Genomic DNA, 19685 nt, shown 5'->3' on the forward strand with positions numbered 1-19685 from the left:
TTAAGGTGACTGTTAGAAGGATTAGAGGGGATATGAGGAAAACCTTTTTCACCCAGAGGGTGGTGGACATCTGGAATTCACTGCCTAAACTGGTGGTTGAGGCTGAAATGCTCAACTCATTTAAAAGGTACCTGGAGATGAATCTGAAGCGCTATAACCTGCAAGGCCTTGGACCAAGTGCTGGAAAGTGGGATTAACATGAGTGGCTGGTTTCTTTTTCATATTTTTCTGGCTGGCACAGACATGATGGGCTGAATGGCCTCTTTCTGTACCGTAACATTTCTATGGTTCTATGGATAGAATGTGTGACATCAAACTGAGGGCTCAGTTAAATAACTAGAGAAATAACTTCTTCAGCTTCTAACTCCGCTTCATTTGATTTTGACTTGTAGGGCCAGACTTTTGCCACTGAGGCAGATAGCTTGAGTTGGGAAAGTTCACGAATTGGCAGACCAGCCTTGCTTTAAAGGGCCCCTTTATGCCCAATCTTCGGCTGGAATCATCCCAGATTTGCACTAAATGCGGTAGCAAGTGGGAAAAACGACATTCCCCCTCTGGCCGTGATGGCGGGTTTTCACACTGTATCATTAATTATGCATCCGCAGGATGCACGCTATTTCCGTGACAGGCAGGCAGGCTCTGATTCACCGGCCATGCTGACACCTCGATGCTTCATCACACCAGGCACCACATTTAAAGTACAGTCGCGTTCAGTGCTTCCAGCCCAGGACTACTGCAAAGAAGACATGGCCCCAAAAAGCAAGAAGACTACAGCCTCGAGTGCCTTTAGGACACTATGGAGGCCCAATGTGATGTCCTCTACCCTCGGTCTGGCCGCAGGAGGGGCAGCAACATTACCACTCCGGCTAAGTAGACAATGACAATGGTGATCAGTGCCAATGCTGCACAGAAGAGCTTGGCCAACCAATGCAGATAGAGGATGAGTGATCTCATCCAGGCAACTAGAGTGAGGCAACTATCTCATCACTCTAAACTCACACACTCAAGCCCATCACACATTTACTGGCATCTCACTCACTGCCAGCTCAAGGGACATCACCACTCACTCTCATACACACACCCTCACATGTCTCCTTTGGAGATTGCCTCCTCAGCCTTCACCATCTTGAGGCCACTTGCACAGATCAACATGTGTCCCCCACACACCCTGGGTTACTTTCCTCAGTACAGCCCTCATCCTGCAGCCTCTTCCCTTGCTTGAGGCCACTTCTCCCCCTACCCCAAGCAGGCCCTAGCCCTGCAACCATTGAAAAGCCACCACATATGGCTGATCTGGTGGGTAGAGACCTGCCCTTGAGCCCCACTAAAAGTGATGTGGTGCTGTCTGTAAAGCCTGGTGCTGATGACTGCAAGTGCGGACGAAGCAAGGTAGGCAAACAAACCTCAAAGTCCCTAGAAAAGTGCAGCCCACCAAGTGCTCGCCTTATATATGATGTGAAACACATCGGTATGGTTTCCCACTGACGTGGGCAGTCAATCCAGCAGGAGGGGATGAGTCCCGTGGGCTGGCCTTACAATGATATACTGATGTATTACAATGAAGTTCCCCACGTCCGATGGCGGGAAACGTGGCCCACCATCGACAGTCTGAGCAGACGATCGGAAACTGGTTTCACGACACCGTGAAACCGATTTTAGTCCTTCTCACCACATTGTCCGCTCACGCCACCAAACTTGCCTAATGCCAATGGGCATGGAAAACCCCAGCCTTCATTCCAGAGAGGCGGGGTGGGATGCAGTTGCGCCCACTAGCCCCAGAAGCAAATTGTAAGTGGCCATGGGGGTGGGTGAGTGTGAGTGCTGGTGAGAAAGACCACCTTAGTTCTCTAGAACTTTGTTCCAAGAGGGGACATAGAGGTTGCACAGAGATCATGGAGGTGGCACAAAGCGCATGGAGGGCATGGATGAGGAGTGAAGGGCATGAAGGACATAGAGGGGGCATGAGGACCTGGAGGTGGTATGGGGGGGCATGGAAGGGGCAGAGGGGGCATGAGTAAGACCTTTGAACTTATCTTTCAAAAGGTTCCTGAATGCAGACTATGGTTCAAGATTCCTCTGAGACGCCATGAACCATGAGTTATGAAGAAACAGGTCCAAATTGCTGGCAGCTGACGTACTTACTTCTGCACTGGAGCCAGCCAGATCAGGAGTGCAGAGCGCAGGCTCCCTACCCACATTCTTATCCCATGCCAGCGAAAATGGCTGGGAATTGGGGGCAGGTGTCCTGGAATCAGATCCTGCCTGCCATTTTGAAATGGCTCCGAAGTTGGCCTAAATCCCTGATAATCTGGACTGTTGTGTGCAACCTCATGGGCATCTATTTACAATAATATGGTATTGTTCTGCCATAAAGATGAACAGACACTTTAGGTTGAACATAATATGGACAAAAAGATTAAATATAATTTCTGATAAGAGATGTTCTCTATGCAAACATATCGAGAGATTACTAACTACAAATATTCATGCAATCTGGCTTCAAATTAATTTTCAGAAGCAGTGATCAAAACTAGTCAGGCTGATTAGTCTACTGGGACACAAGACAAAGACAAAAATACTATCACTATGGTTTTGTCAATTCCTTCCAACTTTTAGATAAAATTTTAAAGCAAGGCCCTGTCTGATATGGAAAGATGATAGGATTCATATTCTGGGAAGGGGAGATTAATTTGTTTGAAGATCCTTCTTCATGTGAATTTATCTATCTATCTTCCCACTGTGGAGTGGAGAACTATGATAGTATGTCTTATATACATAACATAGGTACTGACAAAACTGTAGCCTCTCTTGTCGTGCATATAGCCAATCCTTGTGAATAGGGAAATGATCCAAGGTAGCCTGTAGAGGAGCTGGCAAAGGAAAGATCCACTGAGCAGATGCTGAGGAGATAGTTGCTGGCAGCGAAATGCTTGAATTAAGTTTTCTGGCTGGGGTTATACAGTTTTTGAGAGATTTGTTCTGCAACTCCTGGATTAGATTCACTAATTGAAAAAGGTTGATGTGATCAGCAGTAACATGGGAAACCGTATTCGCCAAATTCCTAGGCAGAGCACACCATGATAAAAGTTCAAAAATCTTTTAAATGTCACATCTTTGGGTTTGAATCATAAGAAGGTGAAATATATATTGACTGCAGCCAAAGTGCTTCAGGAAATCACCATCCTTTTTCAGGTTTCCCATTCAATTGCACAATTGATGGATTTTATTCATTCATTTTATCTAGTTAATAGATGATTCATTCATAGTTCAACATTTTAAAAGCATGAAGTATGAGATATTTAAGAGGGATAGGGATATTTAATGGTTCAGTTTCACAGGTCATTTACAGTTTGCATGTTTCAGTCACAAACATGAAGTAATTTTATTTACTTGAGGTCTGGGAAAGTGTTTTGGATGATTTCAATGAGATTTTAATACAATGAGACAACAGCATTCGTTTCAGCTACCTTCTCCTCACTGTCCACAGTAACTTTGGGGAGGAAACAAAGGGCAGGCCGCCCGAGATCAGGTCCGCGACACCATTTTATGTGGGTGGGCCAATTAAGGCCCGTTCAGCGTGAAACGCGGTTCCTGAGGACAGCAGGAGTGGGCGGGCGGCGGGACTACAATGATCACCGGGTCCAACGGTGACCTGGCCTGTTTAAAAGTGCTCCTGCAGCCTTGCAAAGGCTGTCAAACATGGCCAGCAGAAGGGCTCCCCAGAGAACTGCTGGTAAGCAGGCCAGGCAGGAGGGTAGGGCAGGGGGCCACTGTGCCCCTCGCTTCTCAGATGGGTGCCTTGCTGCCCTCTTCAAGAAGGTGGCAGCATGGCGGGAGGTCCTCGTTCCCAGGGACAGGAGGAGGAGGCCCCCCCCATATGACGAAACGTGCCTGGGAGGAGGTGGCGGAGATGGTGAGCTCCCACAACGTGGTGCGGCTCATCTGGATCCAGTATCGCAAGCACTTCAATGATCTGCTGTGCTCTGGAAGGGTGAGTACTATGTTGGCATTGGCCACTTAACCCAGCAAGTAGGCTTTCCCCATGGCCGCGCACCCCCCCCCCCCCCCCCCCCCACCCGCCCAACTCTGAGTGCAGTGACTGCATTGAATCATTGACGGCATGTGTCCTTCACTGGGTGGGCCAGCAGATATTGCCCATGCCAAGGTCACCCTGAGAGGGTGGTGATGAGATGGGTTCTGCACCCGCAGAATGTGGTACAGTGACACCCACATTATTGTTTTGGGGGCAACCTGAAGGATCTGCACCTAGGCGCAGTGCTGGAACTCCAGGACATATCAAATTCAGGGTGCTGACATGCTGGGAGAGGAGCTTCCAGGTGGCAGGGCACTGATCCAGCTGCTGCCCTTTGTGTTCCATGTGCTTGCACCTCCTTGCTTTGCAAGGTTGGACCATATGGTGCCAAATGTGATGTAGGCTGCATTTGGCCAAGGCAGGGAGGACAGGCCTGGCATCTTTGTGTGAGTATGTGGCAGCTGTGGAGTGAGGAGGCACTGGAGTCCTGCAATGTTCCAGTCTGGTTGGGGTGGGACAGCAGCAAAGAGATTCCAGGTACAATCAATCAATCAATGCTCCTTTCTCCTTTTCAGGAGAAGAATGCTCATAATGCCACCAAATGGTTGAGGACTGGGGGAGGGCTTGCCCAGTTGGCCATCACTACCAGGTTTGAGCAGGAGGCTCTCAATCTGGAGAGGCGCCATGCACCCAGGTCCACCGATGTTGGTGAGGCTGGGGTGCCATGGGCAGGTATGTTTGCCCAGCACTGAGGTCACCATTAGTGATGTCACCATTAGCAGCCATGGCACTGCTGAATGTTCAGTGATTGAAGTTTGCAACATGGCTTGACCATTACTTATGGAAGGATGAGCGCATAATGGTCTGGGGGACAGGGATGCACATTGACATTGTCTCCACATTAACTAATCAAATGTCCTTGTTCTTCCTTTCAGCATCAGCGGAGAAGGCACAGGGGCCCCCTCTCACAACTGAGGGCCCTGAAGTCTCTGACCCACAAGCATCACACCATCTCTGCCAGGCCGGCACCAGCGCAGATACTAGCACCTCAGTGGGAATTAGATCATCAGCTGGTGTCCCGGGGCACAGCGGTGAGGGCACTTCACAGTTACTGGAGGTGCTGGCAGAGACAGAGAGTGCCCATGGTGCCAGCAGTCAGAGGACTGCAGGGGACCAGGCACATGCTCAGTCGGTGGCTGATGATTTGCCTCTGGAGTTGTCCATGAGGCAGCAAACGCTGGAAGTCCAGCAGGGTGTGCGGGAGGATCTGGCGGAGATACATGAGGCTATGCTTGGCTTGGTCTCCGTGGTGGAGCCTATGTGGATGATCGCTGAAGCAATGAGCCTCATGTCCGAGAGCCATGCTTCCTCCATGGAGAGAGTGGTGACTCTCATGGAGAGGCTCCTCCAGGAGACCCATTAGGGCTTCCTGGGGATGCACTCAGACCTGTAAGCCTTCACATTGGCATTGGCCTCAGCTGATCAGTGCCAAAGTGGGAGATGGTCTGGGCACCAAGTTTCCCAGCTCGGTGCCCATCCGTCTACGGTGAGCAGGGATGTCCGAAGTGACGACACATCGGCGCAGCAGCTGCCTGTCATCTCTGTGGGCTCCTCTCAGGGCGCTCCAGATGAGGGCAGCAGCTCCTCCGCCCCTCTCCCAGTGACCATTGCATATGGTGAGGCTGCGACAACTGGGGGGATGCCAGCTGTGAAATTGGCTGCTCCCTCCCAGGCGGGGCCAGCACAGGGTGCACGAACCAGAGGACGGCCGCCAAGGTCATCGAGGCCAACAGGACAGCAGAGTTAGCAGGCTGTCTCAGATGCCACTCCCAGCGAGGGGACAGCATCTAGACCCGAAAGCGTAAATTTAAGCCATCTTAGGCACACCATGGGTTTCTCACTGGTGCTTTTGTGTTGCCGGCAATGAGGTCACGATTAGTCGGTCTGGTGTTTAACATCTTTGTCATTTTGTTTCCTTAAGATCATTTTGTTATGCCATTAAATTTAGACATGTAACCATGGCTGAGGGTGCCTCTTTTCCTCTGCAGTTGGATGGTTACCCATGATGTTTTGAATGAGTTGTGTCACACTGAGCTTTATTGACAAGGCCCTTAGTTAATATTCCTACCCAGGCAGATTTAGCACTCCGGTATCGAGTATGGAGCCTGCAGCACAGGCTTTTGTTGGAGGTCCATCTGTGGTGTTGCAGCTGAAGGTTTATTAAAGCCTCCCTGGTGTCCCTGCCTCCCTGGAGTATGCCTGGGTCAGCACCCACCCCTTCAACATTTCCCTGTGCGTGCTCATCCTCAGACTCATTCTGTGCAGCTGCAACAGCTGCATCTACATTTTCTTCATCTACAGTATCGCTCCTTTCCAGCGTAAGATTGTGGAGAGCGCTGCATGCAACTACTATCAGGGCCACTTGACATGGGGGGTACTGGAGTGCGCTCCCTGAGCGGTTCAGGCATCGGAAGTACATCTTGAGAAGACTGATGGTTCTCTCCACCACAGTCCTTGTGGAACCGTGGCACCTATCGTACTGCTGCTCAGCTTCTGTTCTTGGATGGTGGAGAGGCGTCATGAGCCACCTTCTGAAGGGATAGCCCTTGTCACCCAGCAGCCATCCATCCAGCCGGGCTGGAGCACTGAACAGCCTCGGCACCTGGGACTGTCTAAGGATGTAGGCGTTGTGAGAGCTGCCTGGGTACCTTGCACAGACTTGTAGAATCTGCATCCTGTGATCACACACTATCTGCACGTTCATGGAGTGGAAGCCCTTCCTGTTGACGAAGGCACCGGGCTCACCCACTGGCACCTTGATAGCCACATGTGTGCAGTCTATTGCACCCTAGATGCGGGGGAAGCCAGCAATGGCTGTGAAGCCTCTAGCTCACTGTGTCTGGCTTACATAGTCCCAGCAGTAGTGGGTGAAGGTCAATGCATGCCTGAACAGAGCGTCTGTATTCTGCTTGCTACAAATGTGGACAGCTGATTGGGAGACGCCGCAAGGATCACCCATCAGCCCTGGAAGAAGTCAGAGGCATAGATGTTGAGGGCAGCTGTAACCTTTAGAGCCACTGGCATGAGTTGTCCACCCACACAGTTAGCGGAGATCTCAGGGCCAATCGTCTAACAGATAGAGTTGACTGTCTCCCTTGAGAGTCGGAGCCTCCTTAGGCATTGCCCCTCAGACATATTGAGGTAGCTGCTTCACTGCCTGTATACCCTGGCAACAGGATAGTGGCATCTTCTGCGGCCCCTTCCACCTTGGACTTCCTTTTGGCCCTGCGCCCCTTGTGCCTGCGCCTGTCCTCCCAAAGGTGGCTCCCCTGGAGGTTGAATGTGTACTCCTAGCCTCCTCCCCCTTCTGGCCCTCCCTTCCCCCTCAGAGGAGATGCCTCCAGTGGGGAGCACAACTCCTATTCCCAGGCTGAGGGAAGGCTTCCAGAAACCTGTAGGCCCCAAAAAGGATCTTCACTGTAGAGTGCTGACCTGAAGGTTGTGAGTCCAGACCAAGCAGCTGGTATGGGTTTTAAAGTATTTCTGCTCACACAGGCAAGTAGCAGTAACTTTCCAAATTAAATATCTGTCTGAGCACAGTCGTGACCCCACTGAGCCCTCTTATCCCGCCCGTGGATGAGGTTAATACAAATGTGTCCTACCCGCCTGCCTGTTGTGCCCGTGCAACGACCTGAAGATTGCACGAGCCCCGAAAAATCGCCGTCAGTTGGTGCCTCAAGGGCCTTAAGTGGCCTGTTAATTAATGACGGGAGCGCATCGAAGATCATCGTGCGCCTGCCCACCGAAATATTGCGATGGCGTGCCGTGACATCGGAACGCTCACCCGACGTCAGTTTATGTGTCGGCATGCGGGGCCCGTCCCCGCACATCAACGGGAAAATTCTGCCCATAGAAACCCGGGAGAAACAGGACTAACACCATGAGCGCAATTTTACGCCAGCGGGATTTTATGGTCCTGCCAAAGTCAATGGACTCTTGGACGGCTTGCCGCATTTTACTGCCCCTCCCGGTTGTGACAGGCCCGTAAAATTCCGCCCCATATCTCTGGGATAGCCACAGATCTTCTACCAAATTTACAGCAGTCAAGAGAATCTACATGATAATTTAACCCTTCACCCTTGGTAAAGATGAAAGGCTCCCCTGAGATGGCAAGTTGGTGCGGTTAGAGTTGTGCGTCTGACACTAGAGAATGGCTTTAATATTCGGACGTGACACTGATTCATAGATTGTTTCTAATTGTTAATGTGGTGGAGAATGACATGTATATAAAATATATTGTATATATATTATATATTAGGCTGCAGGGAGGCCTTGTCTGCATTAATCATAAAGACACCACATGGTGGAAGGAATTTCCAATTTCCCCCCCACTGTTGAATCCCTCAGTGATGTTGCACTTACCTGCCACCCAATCTCCATCTGCTTTCTAGCCCGACACAGACAGCCTATGAACCTAATTGGCCCTTTATTAGAAAATCTGTTGAGAGAAATTAAAATAGGTCCTGCCATGTGGGAAACCCATAATTCTGGGTTTCTCATCCGCATATCCTCACCACCTCTCCACCCTACCCCGACTCTCTTTCCACGTAGGAGTTATTATCAGGTGCAGTGTTTATAATTGTTTACCTGTTTCATTAGGCAAGCGCATGGAGAATATCCAGTAGTTTTAACAAGGGATTAATCTTTAACTCCAAATTCTAATCAATTGAACCTTTCAGCATACACTTCCTTCAGTAGGATGTATAAAATAAGAGTCCCTTAATTGATTAGAGGAACCAAAACATTTGAGGTTATACTTTATGTCTAAACAGTAAAAGCTGATTTCAATATTGTACTTACTGGGGCACCCTGAGGTCCAGATCGGCCTCTTTCACCTGGAAGGCCCCGCGGACCCTGTAAACAAAAAAATCAACCTTAACGTTGTCCATGGTTTAAAACCTAGCTTATCAACAAGTAACCAAAGTCAGGGATTTTAAAAATTCAATTCTTCTTAGAGAGTTTGCTTACCTCAGATCTGATGACTAGAATTTTCCAGCCCCTCACGTCGGTGGGATCTTCCTGTCCCGCCAATGTGAATAGAGATTTCAACGGCTTGTCTGCCCGGCCACAGTGGGTGGTGGGGGGAGGATGGAAAATTCTAGCCGATGTTTCAGAAAGGACAATTGTTGATTTATTTGAGACTCAATTCTGTCAGGCTCAGAGAGGTTACATATTGTATGCCATCATGTACTACAGTCATTTATGGCAGCCTCTTCATGAGTGGCAAAGAGCAGCATTAGTAGCACCAATGGACAACTTGATACTTGATGCCTCCTTCTGATGTGCAGCTTGATATGAGAGCACAGTTTTCTATGTTTCTTTGATAGAGGCAACATTTTTAACAGGATGTTCAGCTTCACAGCTTTTTAGAGGCATCACTGATAGCATGGGCAATTTTTTTTATTAATTCATAGGATGTAGGCATCGCTGGCTGGGCCAGCATTTAGTGCCCATCTCTAATTTCCCTCGAGAGGGTGGTGGTGAGCTGCCTTCTTGAACTGCTGCAGTCCATGTGGTGTAGGTACATCCACAGTGCTGTTAGGGAGGGATTTCCAGGGTTTTGACCCAACAACAGTGAAGGAACAGTGATATATTTCCAAGTCAGGGTGGTGTGTGGCTTGGAGGGGAACTTCCAGGTGGTGGTGTTCCCATATGTCTGCTGCCTTGTCCTTCTAGATGGTAGTGGTTGTGAATTTGGAAGCTGCTATCTTAGCAACCTTGGTGTGTTTCTGCAATCCACCTTGTAGATGGCACCCACTGCTGCCACTATACATCAGTGGTGCAGGGAGTGAACGTTTGTGAATGTGGTGCCAATCAAGTGGGCTGCTTTGACCTGGCTGGTGTCAAGTTTCTTGAGTGCTTTGGGAGCTGCACTCATCCAGGCAAGTGGGGAGTATTCCATCACACTCCTGACTTGTAGATGGTGGACAGGCTTTGGAGAGAATGTGAAGGAGAATTCCCACATGGAGTTCCCAACCTCCTATCATAGCTTCCACAGGACGAACCTTCCAGAAGGAATTTCAGCAAGAATGGGAGAAATGGCTCCTTATTGTCGTGGCTCCAATTGTTACTGAGGAAAATCGGATAAGTTTCCAAGGAAATTACAAGCAAATGTCTTTCTCGACTCACTCGCTGTTTTCCCAATTCATTCTATTAAAATTAATTTGCTTCACAATCAGTGCAAGCTGAGTCTGTAGAATTCTACTCCAAGATAATGCATAAGAAATACTTCTATTATCACATATGGGATAAAGTTTCAACATAAGTTACTTTTGGTTGCAGCTACAGCTTCAGAATCTGCTACCGAACAAGTACAATCATTGCCCATCAGCATGTTGACAGTGAGCCATGAATCTTTGTTATAAGATTGTTGCAAGCATATTTAAATATGCTAGACCCTGAAAATAATACACCTTTTAATACCATTTTAAATGAACTGGAATGTTCTACCATATATTCATGGGCAGGAAATGTTACAAATCGTTATGTAAATCAGTGTAATATGCTGAATAAATCACTTTGTCAAATGAACTGAAACCATTAAGTATTTAGAGCCTTAGGCTTGACGTTTTAAGCAGACAGAGAGGTTCTTCATCTGTGCAAAAATGCTGGCAGAGTCCCGAATCCAAAACTCCCACCCCCAAACCCAGCCTCTGCCATTTTCACAGGCGGAGGGGAGGGGACGGAATGTGGGAAGCTTATAAATCACAAATCTAGATCACGGAGGCAGCTGCCTTGAAAATCAGCAACTGCTTCCACTCATGTGTGATTTTGGTGAGGCAGATATCTGAAGCCTGAAGTGTGCAGATCAGACCTGGTAAGACCAGGTCTGAACTTCTTGGATTTGTTTGGGTATGTAAGGTATCCCTTTGTATAGGGTCCAGATTCACCTTTGGGAGAGGTAAAGCACTCTTTTGGAGAGGAAAGGCACCCTTTGGGGGAGGTCAGGTGCTCTTTATGATTGTTAAAAGTAGACATGATTGTGCAGAAATTCATTGGAAATCTCCAAGCTGCCAAAGAACTATCAAGCTGTTAAACAATTGTGAAAATTCATTGGAACTATCAATGCTCATTGGAACTATCAAAGCTGTTGAGGGCTTTAACTCTGTTGAGTTTTATTATTTTAAAGTGTGGAGTTTAACAAAAATCAGTGCTTGATATTCCACTCTGTTGACTTTAGCCTGAGGGCTGTCATGATAGGATTTATGCTGCATGACTGATTTTACAACCTAACATTATCATGGCGGGGTGACTGTTATGATTGACAGCTCCAAGTGGTACAGAATAAAGATGTTTGTTTTCATATGAGATTAAGTACTTAAGTGAAATGTTTGTTTTAATAAGTGATTAGTAGAAGGAGTTTCAGTGTATTAAATTTTTTTTATTAGAGTGTTTTTTTTAAAATAGCGACATAATTAATGGACACAATATTTTATGTTAGCAGCCCTGAGACTTGCCCTTTGTGGATACTGGGTGAGCTGGCATGGGGAGGATAAGGGAAAAGGGCTGTAGATGTTGGGCATGGGTTGGCATGAATTGGCAATAATTTGACATAGGGGCTACAAAGGACAATAGGAATAAGTGGAGGGCATGGATTAGCATAGGAGGTATGGACGGCCATAGGGGAAGGGTAGAGGGACACAAAGTGACATAGGGGATATGGGGGCCTTGGGGGTGAGCAAAGATGCATGGTTAGCATAGGGGTTATGAGGGCCATTCTGGGTGATTAGAGAGCAATTGGGTGGCCTTGGGGGTATGAGGGGATGGCTAGGGAGCATGAGGTGGCAAAGGCTGTCGTAGATGGAGCATAGGAAGTGTGTGGGGATCTGTGAGGGGTGAGGGCTGGAGGGCTGTTTTTTGTTTTATTCATTTTTTCATTAACCTCAACAAAGTGCTAGTGCACAAGGGAGGCCTTCTGCCCAGCCCACCTTCACACCCTGCAGCCTCTGCACTGTTTCTGGGGCTGATGGGCCTGACTTCTAATCCAGCCTCTCCCCCGGATCAAAAATCTGATCTTCTTGGTCTCTTTTTCCCTGGTCGGGTCCACGGGACTGGGAAATGTCTCGCCTCTGTGCAGCCAACCCAAAAACGAAAATCCGGGCTTTAGGTGAAAGTTTCTGTAGAAGCCATCAATTGTACTATTGGTTTGAGACTAGGTATACTTTTAAGTCTCAGTTCTCTAGCACACAGACACACATCATACTTAATAATTTTCATTGCACTGATATCTTTCTTGAATACAAACCAATTTAAAATATATGTTGAGATTCCACCTCTTTGCTTTTCATATACCCCTCGTAACCTACTTTCTCTTATTATCACTTATCTTTACTGTTAATGCAGAGCCTTTCCTGCATTTTATTTATTTCTAACCTCTTTATTTATCCATGGTGTCCTGAAAGAAGACTGAGCCAGCTTATTTTTAATGGTATGACTTATTCTGTATTGTTGCTATCTTTTCTTTATACATACTCCATTGTTCATCTATAGTTATGTAGCTAATATTTCTTTTTACCTCAACTCTTTCGTTCTTTAACTTTGTACATCCCAATTAGAGATGGCCGCCCACCTCCAAGAGTTGCTGGTCCAATCAGGGGATCGGCAGCTCAGCAGCCTCAGTAGCACCACCTCCAGTGGTAGCTATTGTTGAGGTTGCAGTTGCAATGGCCAAGGCACCCTCAAAGAGGGGTAAGGGGGGTTTGGGGATGTTGGGATCAGACATGTGGGCCCTGTTAATTGCGGGGCGAAGATATTGCGGTCCACTGGCAGCGCATAGCCACAGGAGTGGCCATGGCAGTAGTGTGCTAACTGTGGGCCATGGAGTGCCCAGAAAGGAGCCCAACCCCTTCCCCCCGACCCTGGAGCCTACTGGGATGTCTCAGGGTGGTCGCCCCATGCAGTGGAAGGTCCTCCTGACGGGCAAAATACCTACAGAAGCAAAAAGTGGCCATTGATGGACCACTTAAGTGGTTTAATTGGGCTCCTAGTGGGTGGCCAATTCATCTGTCTTCTTGCCTCTGACAAAATGACATGGCGGTGGGAAGGCATCAGGCATGCTCCCAACGCCTTCCTGTATCATTTTTCCCACCTTCCAACCTCTTAGCCCATCACCAAAGGGTTGGTAAAATTCTGGTCATGGAGTCATTTCAACACAGAAGGAGACCATTCGGCCCATAAAGCTGTAGAGCAGTCCAACCAGTCCCGTTCCCCTCCTCTATTCCTGTAACCCTGCAAATTTATTTCCTCATAACTAGATCTGGATAAGGAATTGAAAGGAAACATAGAAAAGTTGAGTATGCTTACAAAAAAATGAGAGAGAGCAGATGTCAATTAAAATTTCTGATTGTATTTAAACTCATAAAACGGCAAACTTACCTTTGAACCTGGACCTCCCATTGAGCCAAGTGAACCCTGGTCACCCTACAAAATGTGTAACAAAAAGAGCAGCATTAGATCACAATCCCTTCATTTGCTTGCAGCTACTGCTTAAATTTAACAAAATGTAGTTTTCTGCAAATTAAGTTAAGGCGATTGTATAGAAAATGTGCTATTCTCAAGTAAATCTAGAGCCAAATACAACTTGATTGAGTATCTTTGTTGAAGAAAAGACTCACCATTTAAAGGCCATCAAGTTTTGCTGTTTTAATCAAATGAAAAGCAATACAATTCTTTTATATAATTGGAAAATAGTTACTGTACTGATTTACTGACATTCTGGTGAACTTTGGGTTATTTTCTTTAAATACATTAACACCTAGTGGTGAAAAAGGTGTACTGCAGAACTTTAAGCAATGGTGTGCAAATGTGGTTTTAAGGACGCTGCCCTCAGAATTCTGGGTGATACCAATGCGTAAATGCTTATTGGCCAGAATTTTTGGCTTGGTGAGCAGGGGCGGGGCCTGCTCGCCGAGGTGTAAAATGACACGGGGTGATGCCGGGTGTGCATCCCAATGTCACCGTGTGTCATTTTGATTTTCAGTTCGGCGGGTGTGCAGCTGACTCGGCTGCACGCTGCCAAATTGTCAAAGGCCTATTAAGGCCATTTAAGTATCAATTAAAGTAATAAACTGAGCTGCCCGTCCAACCTTAAGGTTGGCGGGCAGGGGAAGAGCCCAGGCGGCCTTCGCATTTTTCATGGAACCTCATCCACAAGTGGAATGAGGTTTCATGAAGGGTTTATAAATTAAATAAACTTTTTCATTAATGTTCATTGACATGTCGCAACTCATGTGACACTGTCTTAAAATATCTTCTTTTCTTTATCAAAATTTTTAAAACTTAAACTAATTTCCCTGAGGCACCTCTGCGCCTCAGGGAGGTTTCTGCGCTCTTTTGTGCACATGCATGAAAGAGCGCAGGCCCCAACTCAGAGAAATCATCCCCCCCCTCCCCCACCCCGCCCTCTCAGCGCTTCCGGGTGCACGTCATGCTGGGCGGGCCTTAATTGGCCCGCCCACGTAAAATGGCGGTGTGGATCTGATCGGGGGTGCTGACCGGGTTCACAGCTGCTCCCACCCAGCCCGGCACACCCCCTCCGACCGGGGGAAAATTCTCTCCAATGCGCTTGTCTAAAATTCTTCACTGGCCTCGATTTTCCGGCCCTGTCACAGGCGGGACCTGCTGCAGACGAGGTGGTGCCCCAGCCAGAAGTCCACCGACTTGTGGCGGGACCGGAAAATCCCAGCGGCGGGTGGGTGCCGAAAATCCCGCCCAGCGTTGCTGTAGCAAATTTATTGAAAACTCTGTTAAAGTAGTAGGGCAAGAATTTTAGACAAATCTGTTGCCCTTGCATATTTTGGTGCTTTGCGTTGTAATTTCAGTTAACAAGGTGTGCAATTCAGGCACGTTAATGTTTCATCAATAAATTGTCACCTTCTGGCCTAGAGCTCCATTTTCACCTTTATGTCCTTTCAGGCCAATGTATCCCTGTGGTAGACAATTTTGAAGAGATTATCAATTAATGTCTTTCCATCAAATGTTTATTTATAACAGAAACATTAGTTTGAACAAATGATAATGAAACATAATCACTTCCTTACGTAATGGGCCTTTAAGCTAATCTATTGTGAGATATCAGCAAATACTTATTAGCCATGCCAATAGATGTATAATGTAATTTGACTGGAATTAATGCTTACTTACCCTCAAACCCTTGATACCAGGCAAACCAGGGGCACCTGGGAAACCTCGGGAACCCTGAAACAATAGCAACATATTAACATCCCAGAATGCACTTACTCAATCGCTCAGTTTGTCTATTTATCTTGAATGTTCAAGAAGAAGAAAAGATATGGCTGACAATATAGTCAGGATTCATGTCCACCTTTGAAAGAAAGAACTTGTACTTATATAGCAATTCTCATGACCAAAATGCTTCACAGCCAACTTATTATTTCTGTAGTATAGTCCCCGATTTAATGTAGGGAGATTTGTAGCGAATTTGAGCACAACATGGTCCCACAACCAACAATGAGATAAATGAGCAAATAATCAGTATTAGTGATGTTGACTAGAATAAATATTGCCCAGGATAACACTCAAGTACTAGTGTCCATATGGGATATTTTACATCTGCTCCACGTGTGCCAACAAGACCTTTGTACAATGACTCATCTAAGAGATGGCACCCCAACAGCACTGGCCTCCTTCAATATTGCAGATTATGTGCTCAAACCTCAAAAGAGGCTTGAACCCATAAACCTCTTGACTTGGAGACAAATGTGCGATTATTGCATCAAAGCTGGATTCAGTTTAATTAATGCCGTAGAAATTTCTATTATTGATTTGCACTATGGATTGAGGGTTGCTTAACACACAGAAGACAGAGAGTCGGGATTAATAATTGGAAAGATATAACTAGTGCAGCGTCACAAGGATCAGTCCTGGGGCGTCAATTATTTACTATCTATATTAATGACATGGAGGAGGGACAGAGTGTAATGTATCCAAATTTGCTGATGATACAAAAATGGGTGGGAGGGCATGTTGTGATGAGGACATAAGGAATCTGCAAGGGGATATAGATAGGTTGACTGATGGCAGTCTTGGCAGATGGGGTTTAATGTAGGAAAATGTGAGGTCATTCACTTTGGTAGGAAAAAATCAAAAGGCAGGCTATTATTTAAATGGAGAGGGACTCCAAAAAAGTTCAACGCAGAGGGGTCTGGGTGTTCTTGTGCATGAAACACAAAAAGTTAGCACGCAAGTGCAGCAAGACATTAAGAAGGCAAATGGAATTTTGGCCTGTATTGCTAGGTGTTTGGAGTTTAAAAATAGGGAAGTCTTGTTACAGCTGTACAGGATGTTGGTGAGGCCACACTTGGAGTATTGTGTACAGTTTTGGTCCCTGTATTTAAAGAAGGATAGGCTGGCATTGGAGAAAGTTCAAAAGAGATTCACTTGGCTGATTCCTGGGATGAAGGGGTTGACTTATCAAGAACAGATAAAGAGATTAGGCCTTTATTCATTAGAGTTTAGAAGAATGAGGGGTGATCTTATTGAAAAACAAGATTTTGAGGGGTCTTGACAGATGTTGAGAAGATATTTCCATTAGTGGTGGAACCTCAAACTAGGGGACATAGTTACAGAATAAGGGGACACTTATTTAAAACTGGGATATGAAGGAATTTCTTCTCTCAGAGGGTAATGAATGTCTGGAATTCTCTACCCCAGAGAGTTAAGGAGGCTAGATCACTGAAAGTATTTAAAGAGGAGGTAAATAGATTTTTGAAATATCGGGGAGTTGACGGTTACGAGGAGCTGACATGAAAGATGAGTTGAGGCCTGGGGCAGATCAGCCATGATCTTACTGAGGGGCCGAATGGCCTACTCCTGCACCTAATTCTTATGTTTTTATCTCCGATATCTTTGCTTAGCCACCCATAGGTACATCTAATAAGCTGGGAAAGAAATGTTAGTTCTGTTCTCGATATTTGTGGCTATTCGAAAATATCACAAAGAAGATGGGTTTTTAGGACAACCCCCTCCCCCTCCTCCCCCCCACCCTGGTGGTTTCATGGTCAACCTTACTGAGACTAGCTTTTTTTCTCAGATTAATGCAATTGAAATTCGCCTACATGGTGGGGTTTGAACTCATGCCTCTGCAGTCTTAGACAAGCCGCTATGATGGGATGTCCTTGTATCCTCTGTAACTCAAAGGATGCCTATTTACATATTTAAAGGGACTACAGCCTGAGATGGGCAGTGGCTATGATTGGCCAGTGGTATGCTCGTTTTGATTTATCCTAGTTGGATCTCAAAAAGAAACGAGGATGTAATAGTTTCCTCATGATTTTCACAGCCCTATCAGCCCTTTCTATCGATAATGGACAGTAACAGTTACTCCCTGTGACTTTGACATTGCTAAAAAAACTGTCTCTGTAAAAGTAATTGTATATATCCTTGCAGCATCATGAAATAAATTGTGATGATTGCATGACTGCAGACTGCAGTTAGCAACATTAAAAAAATGGAAATATCAACAGATTCCACCATTCCAATGCATCATTTTATCAGAAATAATTCCTTATGTAGCTCACCTATCTTTTAGCTGTTTCTCCTCTTCAAGGATTTTTATTTTAATAACGAATGGAAATTAACCCTATTGATAAGATCTGTTAAATTCAAAGTCATGAAACATTTATTCCAGTTAAGTCTAATAGCAGGGGCTGGATTTTTGCCATTGGAAGCAGGAATCCGGAGGCAGGAATGATCCCACATCGCGATCCCTCTTCTGTCACTGGGATTTTCCCTGGAAAGCCCTACTTTGATCTGGAGGCGGGTCTGCCATCTCAATCAGCAGTCCCATTGGGAAACAAGGTGGGAGGGCTCCAGAGCAGGCCTGCTGAAAGGCCCGTCTCGGCTGTCATTTTTCAAGAGTTCTGATGATTCCTCATGACTGCCAGCAAGAGGTCTGAGCCTTAGTTGCTGGCACTTAAAAATGCAAATATGAGCTTCCGGGACCCTATGATCAGAGGGTCTATCAAGATTGATGTTTGCCCAAAATTTGGTTCTTATATGGGTCAGTCATCCTTCCCCCCAAATCCCCCTTACTGACCTTCCTCAATGTGAACATGCCTTCAATGCCGCTCTTAAGGCCCTAGAAATCCTCTAACTTACTTTTCAGGAAGATTCCTGTCCTTCTGCCCTACCTCCGTAGTCATTCCCACCTCTTTTTCCTTGCTGGGGTCACCCGCCTGCCCCAGTGAAAATCCTGCAAGGTGGCACCTTTGGCATTGTGATCGAGGCAGGCAGGCATCCTCCCATACGCCCTTTCCCACACCCTAGATAAATGGCCGACGGGCGGAAATGGAAGCAGGACTTGCACCCGTGCTGCTCGGTCACCATATTTTTGCCATCCTTCCTCCATTTGGTCCCATTCTGGACTGCAAAATCCAGCCCTAGGTGTTTAATTTAAATTATTTTGTAGTCATCAGGCTTCAGTAATCAACATAATATTGTCACTTTTTGTATCTAGTTCAGTGACAGGCCCCTTTACCTGCTGTCCTCGAAATCCCTGCTCACCAGCATGTCCTGCCTTTCCAGCATCGCCCTTTGGAAAGAAAAGAAATTTAATCCGTGCATCAACACAATCTTCACTAAAGAGTACTTAGTGTGATTTTATTGGTTTTTCAGTAAAAACATTCCTTAGAACCAATTCATCCCTCCACTCTAATCTTCTCTGGACTCCTCAAATACACATTGAAGGTGAATTTTCATGTGGGAGAGAACCTCACAATCGTCTGCTGGCTCTTCACTGGAAGAGACAGGAAAGCCTGGGAAAATAACAGAAACCTGGACTGTATTTATTCCATTTCTCGGGAATATTATGTGGACTATCGAAAACCTCTGTAGAAATTAGCGCCCCTGGGTTTTCGATTTGATAGTCTGAAAATAAGTTGACTCCATTCTAGCTGGTTCAAAAATAAAATTTACCTTGGTACACATTACATATCTATTAGGAAGGATGACTTAACGCACCACAAACCTTTTCTTGTTTAGCAGTGCCACGTGATTTCTAGGTTTTTGCTACGCTGCTTAGAGTTCAGCTTATTCTAGCTTTTTCAGCCTTATTCACATCATCAACCATTAAGTGTGAAGAAGTGTGAATTGCTTATTGTGTCTGGGAAATGGTGCGCTAGCTGGAATAAAGATATTGGCCCATTGTGGGCCTTATCTTCTTCTTTGTGAGCAAATGCTGATTGTAAAGGGTGTTCATCAGTATTGTTTGAGGAATTTAATCATTGCATTTAAAAAATGTACTCACATCTTCACCAGGTTTTCCAGGCGGCCCCTCGGGACCACGGTTACCAGCTGCACCCTACCATTTGATGGAAGAGACAAGTGTTACCACTGTATTGGAAGACAGCTGCGTGCACTTAAAAAAGAATCTTAAGTACTTGTAATAACATAATGTTGGCTACTAGTCATGTTAGTGGTTTCAAAGGTCTCTTACTGTATAATACACACTTTAATGATAACGTCTGAAGGCTTACCATTGGTCCCAAGTCACCAGGTTCTCCAGGTGGGCCTGGCAGTCCTTTAAGGCCCTAATTGTACAGGAGCAAAAAAAAACACATTTAAAGACAAGGTT

The 19685-nt window shown here is 46.2% G+C and overlaps 1 protein-coding gene across 1 annotated transcript in view; it reads right to left on the reverse strand.

The window, feature by feature from the left end:
- LOC121284777 (collagen alpha-2(V) chain-like) overlaps nt 1–19685 on the reverse strand; it is a 326682-nt gene that overhangs the window by 120259 nt on the left and 186738 nt on the right. The window contains exons 10-16 of the mRNA XM_041200406.1: nt 19588–19641; nt 19359–19412; nt 18591–18644; nt 15236–15289; nt 14966–15019; nt 13469–13513; nt 8894–8947 (exon numbers count right to left, since the gene is read on the reverse strand). Coding sequence (XP_041056340.1) covers nt 8894–8947; nt 13469–13513; nt 14966–15019; nt 15236–15289; nt 18591–18644; nt 19359–19412; nt 19588–19641 — 369 coding nt within the window. The remainder of the gene's footprint in view (nt 1–8893; nt 8948–13468; nt 13514–14965; nt 15020–15235; nt 15290–18590; nt 18645–19358; nt 19413–19587; nt 19642–19685) is intronic.

This window comes from Carcharodon carcharias, chromosome 12, assembly GCF_017639515.1.
Source record: "Carcharodon carcharias isolate sCarCar2 chromosome 12, sCarCar2.pri, whole genome shotgun sequence".
NCBI lineage: Eukaryota > Metazoa > Chordata > Chondrichthyes > Lamniformes > Lamnidae > Carcharodon > Carcharodon carcharias.